Source organism: Scyliorhinus torazame, chromosome 21 (assembly GCF_047496885.1).
Source record: "Scyliorhinus torazame isolate Kashiwa2021f chromosome 21, sScyTor2.1, whole genome shotgun sequence".
Classification (NCBI taxonomy): Eukaryota; Metazoa; Chordata; class Chondrichthyes; order Carcharhiniformes; family Scyliorhinidae; genus Scyliorhinus; species Scyliorhinus torazame.
The window spans coordinates 113056716-113074908 of NC_092727.1; the positions used below are offsets into that span (position 1 = coordinate 113056716).

General features: G+C 50.7%; 1 protein-coding gene across 1 annotated transcript; it reads right to left on the reverse strand.

Moving 5' to 3' along the window:
- Window positions 1–8128: 8128 nt before the first annotated feature.
- Window positions 8129–15581, reverse strand: LOC140398516 (glucose-6-phosphatase catalytic subunit 1-like). The gene is made up of 5 exons (XM_072487286.1): window positions 15336–15581; window positions 14227–14336; window positions 12896–13001; window positions 11780–11895; window positions 8129–11171 (listed from the first exon to the last, which is right to left on the reverse strand). Exons 1-5 carry the CDS (start codon window positions 15572–15574, stop codon window positions 10660–10662), a joined length of 1083 nt encoding a protein of 360 aa, XP_072343387.1. The 5' UTR covers window positions 15575–15581; the 3' UTR covers window positions 8129–10659.
- Window positions 15582–18193: the final 2612 nt, after the last annotated feature.

An 18193-nucleotide genomic window follows, 5' to 3' on the forward strand; every position in this document is an offset into this window, starting at 1 on the left:
TTCCATGTACCTACTTTGCTTCCATAGCAATTAATACCATTGCCTAAGAAAAATCTACATCTATCCGTTTTGACATTTTCAATTGACCTTGTCTCAACAGCTTCAATTCTACTGGAGATCAACGAGAAGGTACTTGAGTATATCTGACCAAAAATGTTATTCAAATCTAATCATCCTGAGTAAAACTATGGCTCTTTTAAGCTAATCTGTGACAATTTTCCAGGAACCCCATCACTTGCTTTCAATGGTAACATTCCATTCCACGCAATACAAAATATATTCTATACACTCAACAAGTGAAGCATGTGTATGCTTAGAATAGCATACAACTAAACATTAGATTGTACAGATTACAAATTAGAACTTTGACATTTTAAATTTCGATTTAATTAATCATTTACGATTTAATGATTAACCATTAATCATCATAACTGGAGGGAATCAATTGTCTAATCTGTAAATAATTTATGTAACAACAACTTCACAAATTAGATTAGGTGGAGAACAAAATGTAGATAGGCACATAGGAAAATTACCAATTGGATAAATAAGCAGTTTATATATTTGTTTTCAGTCTAGATTTTTGAGATGCAATATTGAGTATGGTAAGAGTGGTACTATCTTCCTTTAATTGGAGCATTTAAGTGCTTCGGTCCATATTAATAGTTCAAAATCTGCATTTGAAAGCAGTCCTCTAAAAGTGAAAGGCAACTTTAGGTTATTGGTCTAGATTCAGTACAGTTATCTGATACAAAGTACATCCGGGCCCCAGTAAAATATTTCTTTGGCAATTCAGGTTATGCCTGGTTCAGGGTTATTAATGGATTTTGATTTATTAGTGGTATTATACAGCCTCTTAATTTCACAATGTTTTCCGATCTGAGGGTTATTTATAACTTTGTTACAGGCTGCCAAGAAACTATAGGTGAATTTTTTTCCCACTCCTTCCCTCACAACTAGCCAAAGCTCCAAGGACTTTATGGGTGGCACAGTGGTTAGCACTACTGCCTCACAGCGACGGGACCCGGGTTTGATTCTGACCTCGGGTAACTGTCTGTGTGGAGTTTGTACACTCTCCCCATGTCTGGGTGAGTTTCCTCCGGGTGCTCCAGTTTCCTCCCATAGTCTAAAGATGTGCAGGTTAGGGGCAATGTTAAATTGCCCCTGAGGCTGGAGTTGCAGGAATAGGGTGGGGATTAGGCCTAGGTAGGATGGTCTTTCGAAGGGTCGGTGCAGACTTGATGGTCCGGATGGCCTCCGTCTTCACTGTAGGGATTCTATGACTTTGTGTTTCATATAATAAGCCTAGATGTTGGTGTAAATCCTGGAGTTCATCTTAACCTAGATCAATCCATGACTTGATGTCATAACCTAATTTAATAGTGATTTCACCAACCTAACTGAGATGTTACTAAGCAACTTCTAGTTGCAAATTTTGACATTCTGGGCGTCATTCTCCGACTCCCCAGATGGTTGGAGAATGGCCGTTGGCCGCCGTGAATCCCGCCCCCGCCGGTTGCCGAAGTCTCCGAAGGGAGAAAAGTCGGCGGGGCGTTAATGTCGCCGCTGCCGCGGAGAATGTCACGGGTCTGCGCAAGGCAGCCGATTTTCGGCCTGCCGATATTCTCCCTTCCGGATGGGCCGAAGTCCCGTCGACGTGATGACCGTTCACGTTGACGTAAATTAAACCTCCTTTTTATCGGCGTGACCCGGTGCTCCAGGCTCACGCCGACCAGCGTGGAGGTGAGTGACGGCCTGGGGGGTTGGCTCTGGGCAGGCAATGGCGTGGCCGCAGTCTGAATGCGTGAGGAGAGGTGTGTCTCGGGTTGTGTGTGTGTGTGTGTGTGCGGCGGGGGGGGGGGGGGGTGGGGGCTGGTTAGAGTAGGCTGGGCTCCGGGGGAGTGCCGGGAGGGGGTCCGTGCCGGGGAGGTGGATGGGGGGTCCGTGCCGGGGTGGAGGTTGGGGGGGGGTCCGTGCCGGGGTGGAGGTGTGGGGGGGGGATCCGTGCCGGGGTGGAGGTTGGGGGGGGGGTTCCGTGCCGGGGTGGAGGTTGGGGGGGTCCGTGCCGGGGTGGAGGTTGGGGGGGGGTCCATGCCGGGGTGGAGGTTGGGGGGGGTCCGTGCTGGGGTGGAGGTTGGGGGGGGGTCCGTGCCGGGGTGGAGGTTGGGGGGGGTCCGTGCCGGGGTGGAGGTTGGGGGGGGTCCGTGCCGGGGTGGAGGTTGGGGGGGGGTCCGTGCCGGGGTGGAGGTTGGGGGGGGGGGTCCGTGCCGGGGTGGAGGTTGGGGGGGGTCCGTGCCGGGGTGGAGGTTGGGGGGGGGGGGGTCCGTGCCGGGGTGGAGGTTGGGGGGGGGTCCGTGCCGGGGTGGAGGTTGGGGGGGGGGTCCGTGCCGGGGTGGAGGTTGGGGGGGGGTCCGTGCCGGGGTGGAGGTTGGGGAGGGGTCCGTGCTGGGGTGAGGTTGGGGGGGGGTCCGTGCTGGGGTGGAGGTTGGGGGGGGGTCCGTGCCGGGGTGGAGGTTGGGGGGGGGGGGTCCGTGCCGGGTTGGAGGTTGGGGAGGGGTCCGTGCCGGGGTGAGGTTGGGGGGGGGGTCCGTGCTGGGGTGGAGGTTGGGGGGGGGGGTCCGTGCCGGGGTGGAGGTTGGGGGGGGTCCGTGCCGAGGAGGGGGATGGGAGGGCAAGTGAGTTGGTCCACCTGGCCAGGTGCCAGCCTCTAACAGTTGGACCCACGCGGTCCATGCCACCTGGCTGGGGGGAGGAGGGGATATGGGCAATGATGACATGTCGTCGTTCCCCTCCTCCCCACCAGGCCGTCATGTTTTCAGATCATCCAGCGATGTTGGCCGCCGTGGTGGCAGCCACTCATGTCTATGTTGCCCTGGATGAGGAGGAGGAGGAGGAGGAGGAGGAGCGTGCCAGAGAGGCGGCGCAGGCTGCCGCAGAGGGGCAGGCGGCAGCCGCCCAGGCTGGAGGGACACCTGACCGACAGGACGAGGAGGGGGAGGAGGACGTCGCGGCCCCATGGCAACAGAGGCACCCGAGGGCGCCCCGTGTGTACCAGCCCCGGCAGTCATACCAGGACCTCACGGACCGGGAATTCAGGAGGAGACTCCGGATGAGCCGGGAAACCGTGGCACACATCTGCCACCTGCTGGCATACCTGTCACCGCGTGGCACTGGCGGGGGACACCCTCTCCCCGTGTCCGTCAAGGTTACGGTGGCCCTGAACTTTTATGCAACGGGGTCATTCCAGGCACCGAGTGGGGACCTGTCCGGCATATCGCAGACATCGGTGCACCGGTGCATCCGGGCAGTGACAGATGCCCTATATGCCATGGCGCACCGCTACATCCGCTTCCCCGTGGACCGGGCCAGCCAAGATGCCCGGGCCGTGGGCTTCTCTGCCGTCGCCGGGTTCCCCATGGTCCAGGGCGCGATCGATGGGATGCACGTCGCCGTGCGGCCACCTGCAGATAACAGGGCCGTGTTCACTAATAGGAAGGGGACCTATTCGATGAACGTACAGGTGGTCTGCGACCACCGCATGATGATCCTGCACGTCTGCGCCCGTCACCCAGGCAGTGTACACGACTCATTTGTGTTGTTGCGGTCATCCACCCCCGGCATGTACGAGGGACGCCATCCCCGGCTGAGGGGCTGGTTGCTGGGCGACAGGGGCTACCCATTGCGATCGTGGCTGATGACGCCTATACGGAGGCCACGCAATGAGGCGGAGAACCGCTACAATGATGCCCATGTCGCGACAAGGGGAGTGATCGAGAGGTGCTTTGGCGTGCTGAAGATGCGTTTCAGGTGCCTGGACCTCTCTGGGGGCGCCCTCCAGCAGAGGGGTGATGTGCCGCAGGCAGAGGAGGGCGGAGTGGAGGAGCAGCAGGAAGAGGCCCAGTCCTCCCCAGATGAGGGGGATGGGGGCAATGGTCAGGGCAGACGGGGTAGACACAGGCGGGTGGCTGTCCACCGTTACCGGCTGGCCCAGCGGGCACGGGACAGACTGATAGACGCCCGCTTCACTGACTAGATGGGCGTGGGAATCGGGTAGTATGGCCACAGACCGCACACCATGGCAACAGCCGACCACCCACACCCCCTACCCATCCACCCACCCAGCACCCTCACCCTCCTCCCCAACCCCACCCACCCCACCCGCATGCATACCCCCCCCCCCCCCCCATTGCCGATCCACCTGCGGCACAACGGGCCGGGCTCACACAGTTGCGGGTGGACGCGTGTCTATCGCAGGCCATGGAGTATGATGACAACCCGCCCTGCGATGAGCTCCTGGCTCTACATCGTTGGACTATGTCTGACCCATGGCCACAGTACCACCATCCACCCGGACCATCCCTGCATGCGGCTGTGACACTGCAGCGCACGGTCCCGTCCTCTGCCCGGGGGATGTTGATGGCGGCCCAGGGGGAAGGGGGCAGGCTCACCTGGGGCGGAGGTAAGACCACCCCTCACAAACACACTTGCGCTCAACGTACATGACACCCCCGCACACTTTGGACAGAGCACAAAGGCAGCTTCGGTAGGTGTAACATTGACTTTAATAACCGAAGGAGTTCATGCACGTGCCCTAGCCCCTAAAACTCATCTGTGCCCTGCACCCGTGCCAACTTACTCAGTGTCTAATTGTTTGGCCTTACGGGCCCTTTGACTACGTCTACGTGGTTCCCCAGACGGTACAGCAGAACTGGAGGTGGACTCCTGTGATTCCTACCCTCTGACACTGGATCCCTTTGGCGGCCGTTTCCTGGGGCGTCCTGGCCTAGATGGGCCAGGCTGCAGCCCGGGCGACTGGGATGGCGAGCTGCCAGCCTGTCCTGCCCGTTGCCCACCCGATGCACCTGGGACGGAAGGGGGGGAGTCCGAGGTGTCGCGGTGTACCGGGACCTCCCCTACAGAGGGAGCCGGGACGGACCACACCACCTCCTCCTCCCTCGGGGTGCCCGATGGCCCCCAGGCCTCTACATGGGTGGGGGATGCGAACGGACTGGCCATCCGACGCCCCCCCGACATCTGGCGCTGCCAGTCCTGGAGGCCCGTGCTGGTATCGACAGTGGTCTGCAGGTTTGCAGCCATGGAGCCCAGGGGGTTGGCAAACCCTGTCTGTGACAGTGCGACGCCAGCTCGCACATGGCCACTGGCGCCGATGCCCTCAGCGATGGCCTGCTGAGACTGGGCCATGGCCTGCTGAGACTGGGCTATGGCCTGCTGAGACTGGGCCATGGCCTGCAGAGACTGGGCCATGGCCTGCTGAGACTGGGCTATGGCGTTGAGCGCCTCTGCCATCTGGCGCTGGCACTGGCTCATGGCCTCCTGTGAGAGGGCAGCCATTTCCTGGGCCACAGACGCCGCCTGCACGGAAGGCCCCAGGCCTCGCAAACTGTTCCCCATGTCTGACACCATCGCACCCATTGCCTCCACCGCGGACGCCACCCGTGCGGTGTCGGCCTGGGTGGCACGCATGACCGGCACCACTCCCAGCTCCTGGACACGGGTGGACTCCTCCACCTGCGACCACAGCCGCCGCAAGCCGCCCGTCACCCTCTTCGCTCGTCTCCGGGTCGGTGGTTGCATCGGATCTATGTGTGGGTGTGGTAACTGCAGGAACCCGGGATCCATCTGGGCGGCAGATGTTCGCTTGGGCTGGGCTGCCCTCCGACCGCCTGGTCCCTCTGCTGCTCCTACCTCCACCTGCTGTACCGGGACGGCTGTGTTGTGCGCACCAGTGAGTGTACCAGACGCCTCATCACTAAAGTGCCCAACCGTGGTGAGTGTTTCTGCGATGGTGGAGGGTGTTGGTGACAGCAGTGGCGTTGTGTCGTGCTCTTCATCCCACTCTGAGTCCATGGCACTTTGGGGTGGGGGTTCGTCTCCACCCATCCACTCTGAGTCACTGTCCGGTATTTCGTCTTCCTGGGTAGTGCTGTCCCGGGTAGGGGTGTCCTGGGTAGTGGTGTCCTGGGTAGTGGTGTCCTGGGTAGTGGTGTCCTGGCTCGGATGTGACGGGGGCCTGTGGCTGCCCCCCTCGTCGCTGGGTGGTCGCTCCCGCACGTGACGGGGGTGTCGTCTCCCTTTTGCTCCAGGTCTCTCCGTCTCCCGTGGTGTGCGAGGGGCATCCTGCGGGCGTCGCATGCTGGAGGGTCCGGGTCTCTCCGTCTCCTGTGGTCTCCGAGGGGCATCCTGCGGGCGTCGCATGCTGGAGGGTGCGGGTCTCTCCGTCTCCTGTGGTCTCCGAGGGGCATCCTGCGGGCGGTCTGCATCTGCGGGGATGGGTGCCTGGACGTTTGGTCCTGCGATACACAATGAAGCATGCATGGTTAGACATCAGGCAGTGATCAGATGATACGGGGAGGGGGATATAGGGGAGGGGGGATATGGGCTCGGGCTGTCGGTGGCTCACTTGCTAGTACGCCCCTGACCTCTGCATCAGCAACCTCCCGGTCCTCAGGTCCGCCAGCCAGTTCCAGGGCCCTTTCCTGGTGTTCGGTCAGTGGCCTCTCATCAGCGGGCCCTCCTCCAGTCCTCACATGCTCCCTATTGTTGTGTGCGTGCTTCTCCTGTGGGGGGGGGGGGGGGCAGGGGTAAAAGGCAACAGTGTTAGGCAGGTATATGAATGCATGCCATCGGTTGCGCGTGCATTGCAGAGGTTAAGGTTAGGGCTGGATTCACTTGGGGATATGGGGGAGGGGGGATATGGGGGAGGGGGATATGGGGGAGGGGGGATATGGGGGAGGGGGGATATGGGGGAAGGGGATATGGGGGAAGGGGGGATATGGGGGAGGGGGGTATGGGGAGGGGGGTATGGGGAGGGGGGATATGGGGGAGGGGGATATGGGGAGGGGGGATATGGGGGAGGGGGGATATGGGGGAGGGGGGGATATGGGGGAGGGGGATATGGGGGAGGGGGGATATGGGGGATATGGGGGAGGGGGATATGGGGGAAGGGGGGATATGGGGGATATGGGGGAGGGGGGAATATGGGGGAGGGGGTTATGGGGGAGGGGGGAAATGGGGGATATGGGGGAGGGGGGATATGGGGATATGGGTGAGGGGAGATATGGGGAAGAGGGGGATATGGGGAGGGGGGATATGGGGGAGGGGGGATATGGGGGAGGGGGGATATGGGGAGGGGGGATATGGGGGAGGGGGGATATGGGGGAGGGGGGATATGGGGGAGGGGGGATATGGGGGATATGGGGGAGGGGGGATATGGGGAGGGGGATATGGGGGAGGGGGATATGGGGGAGGGGGGATATGGGGGAGGGGGATATGGGGGATATGGGGGAGGGGGGATATGGATATTGGGCAGGGGGGTGGCTCACCCTGCCTGCTCTGACGAGGTCGTTCACCTTCTTGTGGCACTGGGTGCCTGTCCATGGTGTCAGGGCCACAGCGCTGACGGCCTCTGCCACCTCCCTCCACAGACGCCGGCTGTGGCGTGGGGCAACTCTGCGGCCGTGCCCGGGATACAGGGCGTCCCTCCTCTGCTCCACCGCGTCCAGGAGCGCCTCCACATCGCGTGACTCGAACCTCGGGGCTGAGCGACGGCCATCCATCCAGTCGGGTGTTGCGGTCGGGTGTTGCGGTCGGGTGGGGGGGAGCAGCGCGGCCTTATGAGCCGTCACGCCGTGCAGCGCGTATGACGCTGCACGGCGTGAACCACTGCGCAAGCGCGGATCCCGTTACGTCGCTGCTAGCCCATTTCGGGCTGGAGACTATCGACCCATTTTTCCGACGTGACGCAAGTCGGATTTGCGCCGTTTTTTGCGCCGATCGGCGGACTTTCCGCCGATAACGGAGAATTTTGCCCTCTATGTTACATCTGAAGTTCCTGAAAGGAACTTTTACATTCAGGTGGTGCTAGAAACATTCAGCCTACAAAGATGAAGTTGTAGTTACCTCCCCCTTAAAGTAGGATTAAATATGCAATTCATTTGTTGAACTTAAAAATAAAGGGACTGGTTACAGATAAATAATTTCTGGAGTTTGAAATTTTTAATGCTTTTGTTTATTACTTCCTACTGTTACCTGGTGAATGTACTAGAGGTAGTGAGTCTGGCAAGGGTAGCTGACAGCAGGTACGAATGCAAATAACATCATGTCACTTTATTAGAATTAAAGGAATGCACATGTCATTTGAAATTATTATTACAACATAACAGTTTCAAGTGTTTGAGGACTTCATATTCTACAAAAAGTATAAATGGACGATTTGATTTTGAGTCTCAGGTGTTTGTTTTTCTTGGGCGCAGTGCTGGCTGCATTGTGGCAGGGAACATTGTGTGATGGACCACTAACATTATCAGTACCCTGGTGGAACAGCATTTAGACATCCCAGTTATGAAATGGCATTGAAGAAGCTGCAATTACATTTGCAGCCTTAAAAAGCCATTCTTGCCCAGGCACAGAGGTCAGGCATTGTACGTCAGCCATCAGGATGAAAAAACAATAGACTATTGAGAGATATAAAGGTCAAAGCAGTCCACTTGGTTAGGACTCCATCCACCACCATAAATATTCATTCCTCCACCACTGATGTACAATGGCAGCAGTGTGTACCATCTACAGGTTGCACTGTAGTAACTCAAGACTCCTTTGACAGCCCGTTCCAAAAAATGACCTCTGCCATCTAGAAGGGTGAGGGCAGCAGGGGCATGGGAACACCAGCATCTACAAGTTCCCCTCCAAGCAACACACCATCCTGACTTCAGAAAATATCACTGATCCTTCACTGTCATTGGGTCAAAATCCTGGAAATCCCTCCCTAACAGCACGGTGGGTGTACCTACACTGCATTGGCTGCAGTGGTTCAAGAAGGCGACTCCCAGCCACCTTCTCAAGGACAATTAGAAATGGGCAACAAATGCTGGCCGAGCCAGCGATGCCTACACCCCATGAAAGAATGTTAAAAGAAGATTGTTCAACAGCATAATAAAATAACAGGAAACATACTTACTGATGTTACATGACAGAAAGTCTGTTCCCAACCCTAAATGTTGACAATTGTACCCAAAAGCTTAGAGTTCTCTGTTTTTTAAATTTGATTCCCTATGTACCATTGTGTAGTCTCTTGGTCACCTCCAGGCTGCTCTTCCTCGGCTCAGTGAGGCCAGACTGAGACAGTGCCAGACTCTCACACCTTTCTTTGCTGGCCAGCTCCACGGCAAGGCCACTGGAGTGCCAGAATTCCCCATTGATCCCATTCAGCTGAATGAAATGCGCATCTAGCCTTCCGTGCTCGGTGGGCACCGCAGGGGTCGGATTGTTTTATCGACCCTTCTTTGCACACATTGATTTGATGTTTTTAAGTTTCCGTTTCTCTTTTGTTATATTTGGGCTGAGCTCCTACTAGAAGCGACCCCTTTTGATTTATCCTTTGGTTAATTTCTGATAATCCATTCAGTTGAACTGCCCAATAACATCATGAAGTGCACACTTGAGACACTTTACTATGACTGAAAGCACCAGGGCTGCACGGTGGCGCAGTGGTTAGCACTGCTGCCTCACGGCACCGAGGTCCCAGGTTCGATCGATCCGGGCTCTGGGTCACTGTCCGTGTGGAGTTTGCACATTCTCCCCGTGTGTGTGTGGGTTTCGTCCCCACCACCCAAAGATGTGCAGGCTAGGTGGATTGGCCACACTAAATTGTCCCTTAATTGGAAAAAATGAATTGGGTACTCTAAATTTATTTTAAAAAAATAAATAAATGACTGAAAGCACCAACGTTAACACTGTTTTGTCACCTTTTCAGGTTGCTGCTTTAAGAGCATAGCTGGTGTAGTGATCTCTGTAGGTGCATGCACACAAGGGGTTAATGGATAAATAGCAGCACCACATGATGACTAGAGGGTTGGACCAACAGGGGTATAAAAAGCAGCCACACAGGGTCTCTTGTGGGTGCACTGTGAACAGGATAACATCAGAATCAGATAGATAGTGTCATGGAGTTACGTTTAGTTATTATTGTTAAATCTTGTTAACCAATTCCTAGTTTCCATGTTAAGGTAAAGAACTCATGCATTAATAGTTATAGTTACTCAATAAATCTTTGTTATTACTGGATGAGTTTGAGTCTTCTTCAACAAGAGTCAGAGGACCTCACCATCAACCAAGGATTGAGTAACATGTGTTATCGACCACACAGGTAACACAACAGCTGGCTCATATGGTGACCCAGAGCTGTCCCCAAACTATCTATTGTTCTAAGGTAGGCCAGCCGTTTTGCTTCACCATGTTAAGGAGCGAGGTAACCAACTGGACATTTCCACATTCAGAAATTCAAAACATCCCTGCATATTTTGTATCTTTTTGCACATAAAGGATGAAATGCAATTCAAAGCAAACGTCTAGAAATGAATGAAGAAAAAGTACAAATGTCGCTAATATTTGAAATACAAGCATTGACAAAATAAGCAGGAAAACCAGATGGCTCATCTGCATCTGGAGGAGATTGGATAGGTTAACATTCTGATAAACGGAAGCTCTCCCTTGCTTGTGTTATCACTCTGTCCCTCGAATCCTTTGTTTCTCTCCCTTTTCAAATGCTGGAAGAGCTGTGGAGTCCCAGTGTTTTCTGCGTTTTCCTTTTAAACATTCAACAGTGCTGGGAAGCTCTGCAAGTTTTGTAGCTGCAGGAATCTATAGAAGCTTCTTTTCCTCATGCTTTACAACTTGTGACACACAGTACGGAACGAATGCCACAGCTGCCAGAGGCACGGCGGCACTCTTACAGAAAGACAGGAAGTAAAACAAGAATTCTCTCTGTGTCGGGGGCTTCACCGAGTCAAACAGGTGCAGGATGATCAAGGACGCGACGATGCAACTTAGTCTGAAGCTGAACTGCTGCCGTCTCTTTCCTTTGCAGCTTTCCACATAAATGGGGGAGTTTAGGGCTAATCCCAATCCAAACAAGGCTCCCATGTTCCTGACCAGACTAGCGAAGGGAGTGCTGTCGATGTGGACCCACTCCGCCTGGGCGCACCATCTCTTGGCTTTCTCCACAGACCACAGCAGATCCACTCCCAGTACCTTCAACAGCAGGTAAAAGCCCAGAGCGAAGGAAAACAGGAAGAGAGTGATCTTCAGATACTGCTTGAAGGTTACATTGTAGATTGCATTAATTCGACCAAATACTTCGGCCACAACCAAACCTATGGAAAAAAATTGCAATTAATATTAATCGAATATTTAATTTCATTGATAGAAGGTATATATGTACAATATAAATATCTGTCAATAGCAGTCATTTTATGAGGATTTAGTGCACTGTATCTGAAATATAAATGCTCATAATTTTTAATACAATTTTCCATCTCACCATCACCTTGTCAAGGGCAATAAATGCTGCCCTAGCCAGAGGCCCCTGCATTCCGTGAACAGAAATAAAAACCAGCTTTAATTTGGTGTTTTATTCCCAATGCGGAAGGGCTTTCAAGCATTTGGAGGACATGGGGATGAAAATTTGTCTCAAGTGGCGGTGTAAATTGAGCAACTTCAGATTAGTCGTCCAGTAAACGCAGCACCTAATCTTCAGTTCCATTGGCTCCGCAGTCAAATATAGTTATCTTCAGGAGAAAGAGTCAATTTTAGGCACTGCAGCCAAACAGCTATTGAATCAGTTGTGATTTTAGACCCTTGAGAACTCAATTATGTAGGATATCACAAACAGGAGCAGAAGTTCAAAACAATGCAAGTTAAATGTATGCACAATTAATAGAGTTGTATTGTTATATTTTCAATTGAAAGAAAGAATCCTGACCTGATATAACCCCCAAGAAGACCTGATGTGGGAAGTGAGCAGCAAGGAAAACTCTGGATGCACAGACACAGGCCTGAATCACCCAAAACATTGTCCAAAGCAATACATGGAGACACCTGGAAAAGGGAAAATTATTGTCCATTATAATGAAAAGTCACGAGGGATTACAGCATCATCCAGCCAACCAGCCAATATCCATCCATATTTATTTGTACTATGGAGTAAACCAAATAGATTGCATTGGAAAAGCTATAGTTTAAGATCATAACCTACACTTTCTGCATCTAGACTACCACCAAATAAATCAACTTTGTAACTGCCCTGGGCAGCCCCTCAGTAAAAGAGGTTCATCAATAAAATGAAAAGACAAAAATTAGCACGGTAACTTCTTAGTTACTAATCAATTTTTTTTTTTTAAAGTTCAACAGTTACTTATTGCACTCAAGTTACACAAATATGAAGTTATAGCAATATGGATTGGTTTAGTAACTGACTGAGAATAAGCTCTCTCCCCAAATCTGGGAAGGTCAGAATGGACATTATAGTGTACACATATGGGTGATTCCGGATTCCTTTTTGTCATTTGTTAATGTTACATGTGGGCTGATGTGTGGGGGCTTAGTGGGAGGATGGGATCATTGTTATTGATAAGGGGATTGACATTGCATTTGTTTCTGATTGTTGGGTGTAAATTTGGGAGATAATGTCAAAAAGGAGAATAAAAACATATTTAAAAAAAAAATTATAGTGTACACAAGATCCCGAATGATAAATAGCATTTGTGGGAATTCAAATCAACCCACAGGACATTTACTAAATCTACTGTACATAAAGTCCTCAAGATTAGACACAGCATGATAAATGTGGAAGTGTTGAGTTCAAACATGATCTATCTTTACGCAAAGACACCAACAGTATTGACATACAGAATTGCATACATATTGAACTACATCCACACCTCACACAGAGAACTGCATTTTATGTGCACGATAAAACTCCATGACTCTATGAGTCTATGACTAACCCATGTCGATCCAAACAAAGACCATGTACAGAAGCAGACGGTAAATATCTATGCACATAATTGTATGTGTGTATGATTTATTGAAATCTTACCATCTTTGGAAGCAGGGCTGCTTCTTTTGTAATCCAAAGGTTAGGAGTGCCGTGACCATCACATACCAGACACCAGCTGAACCCATTGCATGACCAGATGGACTTCCTGTCAAACACATCATACAAAGGCTCAATTATAAAATGGTGTTTTCCTTTGCTGAATATTTAAGCAATACTTTGTAATGCTTTTTAACACTTCTTTTCCTATTCCTGCAGATCACTCCTTGGCCCCCTCCTATCTGCCCCTCCATGACAAAATTCCAAAACAGTGTTAGGTTACACATCGACACTGACAACACCCAGCTGTACCTCATCCTCCTCTTAACTCCTCCACTTGCTCTAAATTGTCAGATTCCTGATCAGACACCCAATACTGGATGAACAGAAATTGCCTCCAATTAAATATCAGGAAGATGGAAGAGTCTATGAGCACGATTCAGTGACAACATTTCAGAATCTGGTTTCGGGCGTGGGTTTAGCTGCAGCACCGAGAAAGACCCCGCTATTCAACGGCACTTTGTTGTTTCTTTGGTCTCCGTGAGGAGCACCCCGTCGAGGCCACACTTTAATCACTGGAAAGCGGAGCTCAACAGTGCAGGATGATCACTCAGATCCCAGCCTGGCAGTGCCACCTGGGCACCCTGTGCCAGTGCGAGTGCCAGGGTTCCACCATGCCCTGTCCCCAACCACCAGGGGTGTCTAATGGCCTGGGAGGGCCCCCCCCGGGGTGTCTAATGGCCTGGGAGGGCCCCCGCCCCCCCCCCTCCCCCCCCCTCCCCCCCCCCCTCCCTCCCAAGGTGCCGTTACACCTGGTCTATGTTTGGCTGGACCAGTACTAAACGGCACCCGGTCGCAACCTCCCTGGTGAGGCCGTTAATTCCTGGGCGCTGGGAGAATCCGACGCAAGCATATTTTAATGAGTCTAATGGCTCATTTAAATATCCTGATTTAGATCTCGACCAGCTGGCGAGATACAAAGGCATGGCGGATAATGGTTTCCTGGTGCATTCTCCATGGCAACAGTTTGACTTGCCAACCAATCAGCTCTGATTTTTCATTGTTGCTCCCTTTGAAATTTGGCAATCTTGCATCTGTCCTGGTGAGTGCAAGGTTTGATGGGATATCTCTTCTTTCTGAAATTTTACTTTAGTTGCAAATATCAAGAATCATTACAGCGCAGAAGGAGGCCATTTGGTCCATCGCGTGTGCATATTGATGTATGATCTACTTCAATCGCAGTAGCATTGGACAAGGGAATTAAACATTGAAAAGTACCAATGATCAAGGTTTTGCAACATCAGTGTTTGCTGTCTTCTTTTTAGTGCTCGTACCTGGTCCTGTTTCACAGGTGATGGGAAACTGCTGCACCAAGGGAAGAGAGGAATTAGCATAAAACTGTGTCTCATGCACCCACCAATAAGGTCTCTCTCCAAATAAGAACCTGTAAAAGAAAGAGGGAGGCTGATTAATGTGTGTCCAATATCCATGATGTGATTTGCTTATACGTCCTAGGAAATGCTGAGGGTTTTGGCCAAGGGTGGTATCATGACCAGTACAGGATTGGAGGGCCAAAGGGCCTGTTCCTATGCTGTATTGTTCTTTGTCCTAATTCTTTGTCACGTATATTTAAGTCTTCCAATACTAACTCTTTACTAACTGATACATGCAGGAAATTTGAACCATTGGGTTAGGAGTAGTTAAACGGGTCGGGCACAGAGTCAACAGGCTCTGGAAGGTATGTCATTGGAATTGAATTCTGCAGATGCAAATTGGAACCAAACCACAAACTGGAATCCCCAGCCAAAATGTCCTAGCTCTTGCCAAGAATTCAGTTAAAGGACAAAGGTGACACATTTCATAAGGGAGCAGGGAAGGAAGAAGTTTCCAACTCTGTTACATTGATCTCAATCAGGGGTAAAATCAGATTCAAACTCTTTCAAGCTTGTTTTTTTTTGGGGGGATGCTGGTTTAATCTGTCCAAACTAATACTTAAACACTCAAAGTTGTGCTGAAGTAATAATTTGCCTCCTCTGAAAAAAGTTCAAATACAAAAGACACCAATACAACATAAATATTAAACTTTAAAAAGATTAATTAACCAGAGATAAGACCAAGAAAAACAAAAACAGGGTTTAAGAAGGATTTATTAAAGCTGAGGAAGGTTTCATGAGGAAACTGATATGGCCGAGCCTGCTTGAAGCTGCCAATAGGAAAGTCAGCAACAGCGAAGGAAAAAACAAACATTTTAACTGTAACCTGGACTTACTCCTGACAGGGTAAGCTGGAGGGACAATATTGGAGGCAGTCAGCATTGTTGGGTCTGACAACACATGTAAGCTGCATCTCACTCATAACTACTGTGTGTTGAATGACAGTCAAAGCCCAGAATTGCTTCAAGGCCTCCTCAGACGTTTGGTGGAGACAGTCAGAAAACACTTACCATTTAAAGATGAGGTTGAGCCAGTCTCCAATCACTGCCACCCACAGGAGTTTGACGCCCACTGCCTCGCACAAGTGGAACCAGATGGGGAAGAAAACAAAGAAGGTGTTTCTCAGGTCAGCAGCGAAAGAGATGAAAGTGAACCAACTCTGGGCTTCCCGATAATTCACTTGTAGATACTGCACCAGTTCTACCCCCGAGCTGTGGAGTAGGTCCATCCCGGTGTCCAATCTCTGCATGTTCAGAAGTTGCTCCCGGTTTGCAGTTTGGTTCATGGGAATTCAGGGTTTATATAGGGGAAGAGAGCATTTTGTTATCTTGACAACAATTCCCATTTACAGCCAATAATCACGAAATGTTGAGCAAACCTGGGCAAAACAATGTCAATGGCCTTTTTGGCAACAACACCTACGTCAATGGCCTGACTCAAACCAAAATCCAAACGCATGCAGGGATTCACAAGGCCAACCCTTGTGAAACTATTGGAGCCTGACAAACCTATAAAATTCATCACAGAAAACGCGACCATCTCGGCTGCTTACATCATTTATAAACTAAATAGAAGAGGGCGTACGCAGCAAAAGTAAATTTGCTGACAATATTAAGTTACGCAGCCAGATGACTCGAGTAAGAGGCTTGTACCATTCAAAACATTACGCAGAAATTAAATGCACAGGATACACAGTGATCATCCATTCTGATGTGGATACTGAATATTGCAATAGAAAATATGAATTGTCGGACATGGGTAACTGATTTTGGTAGCAACTGGTCAGTGTTGAGTAACGGTGATTGTAAGACTGACTGGTTACCTTCAGTCAGTCGAAATTTTTCAAAGTTTTGTCTGCTTAATATCTTAACTTGGATTTGTTACTTCAGTTAGGAATTTCAATGTAATCATATTAGTTTGTGGCTAATGGGCAAAATGCTCTGTCCTTCTGTAATAATTTCTCAATCTCTCAGAGCCATGACTGAAGAATGAGACACCAACTTTCTCCTCCCCTAGGCTGTCCATTTAAAATAGTGTTGGCACACCAGAATGTTGACTATTTGGTGTACCAGAAACCGTCTTGGAGTGGTTCTGTTTTTTACACACAACTTCAAGCTATTTTTTCTCAGCACCTCATCTTTCAAAATGATCAATGTTAGAGGTTTCATTACATTTTGTTTGATGTTTCTTTCAAATAAACCTTTCTGTCTGATATCACAAGCAAATTCAAGAAATGTTCTCCAAAATCTATATAAAAACTAAAGCAATGGGGCGTCGCGTGATGTGAGCGCAGTTGCGTTTTCTCGAGCACCGGCTCTTCACATCTTTTAATCCTTTATTTTATCCTGGTGCACATTTCATATTTAATTTCTCTTGGGTACATGGCTTGTGCTGTTTCCCTGGAGGTTCCCGATTGGTGTCTGTGAAGAAGAGCCAAGATTAATCATAAAAATCCAGGTCTGCTTGTGGTGGTGGGAGTGGGCTGAGATGGGGCAGTGTGCAGTGGTGTAGTTGTTGCTGAAGGGGCTCTCGCTTCAGTGGTGCTGTGCGCATCTGGATGGTGGCCGCCATTTAAAATGTTGTCTTGGTTGAAGATCTCAGCTCTGCGGTACAGTCTATCAGAGCTCACTGTGAAGGATTGAGGGGTACCGGTGGAGGTGCATGAGAGAATTCTTGCACATGAAAAAGCACTTTCCCCAGTGAGGGTCCACCTTCGTGTCATTAAGATCCTGCTGCATGGTGTGGTGTTTATCCTGACGGGTGTGGAAGGTAGGGGGAAGGGAAGGTGTGTTCGTGGGTTTGGTCCATGGCGAGAAGTGGGAGGTAAGTTCCCGATTAAGGCTGAAAATTGGCTGCCATGTTTTTGTAATCTTAATTTGGAAGCTGGGTGCATCAGATACGATGAAGCACAACGAATCCGAGATTTGAGGTCAGAGCCCGTTAGGCCCACCAATCGCGGGTCCTATATTGTCCTATTCTCGATGCTTGACGTGGGGGATTGGAGGTGGCTGAGTGGGTTGAATCAGTGATCTGTGCAGTTTTACTCCTTTTTTGTTATAATGTCTTATAATCCTTGTGATTGTATCTTGTTTATAAGAAAGGTGATTGAAGCCGGAGCGGGGTGAACGGTGGATGGTTGGTGTTGGTATGGTTAGTTGAGTCCTTACTGAGATTGAGGATAGCCCGCCAGTTAGAGCTGATCTGTGGCAGGTTTTTCTTTTGGATTTTATTTAAAATTTTAGTGCACTGGAATTTAAGAATCTGTGCCTTTATCCTTCGATCGCCTGGGCAAATATTGTATCCTGGGGAGGACTGGGTTCCTTCTGACTCCTGAGGTTGAGCCTTCTTTCATTTGGGTCTCTCCCTGGGGTCCTGTTCGGAGCTATTAGAACACGATGATTGATGGTACTCGCCTGGGTGAGATAGGCTAACTGTGATTAGGTTGTTGAGGAGTGGGATTGCTCTTGGCATACTTTCTGTGATGGTGGTCATTCTAAGTCAGTTCAGGCGGCTCCCCCCGTGGGTCTTCTTTCTTTCTCCCTTGTCCTGGATGAGCAGGATTCTGTTTCTAATCCTGGTCTGGTCCAATGGTTTGGGGGGAGGTTTTCCTGGTTGTACCTGGAAGAAGGGAATTGTCTCTCTCTCCAAGTGCGCCCAATTGTTGGTATACTTTCCTGTGTGCTGGGTTGTGCTAGGCTAGGCCCGCTCCAGTGCTATGGCTAGTATCCTGCTGCCCCTTGGGATTTGGGGTGTCCCTTTTTGAGAGGGTTTGTTGGAGGCATTCTGGTTAGTTAGGTTTTGCTCCTTCGGTACACCGGGGCCTGGGGATATCATGCTTGCTGGATATCCTGTTGTTCCCCTGAGGGGT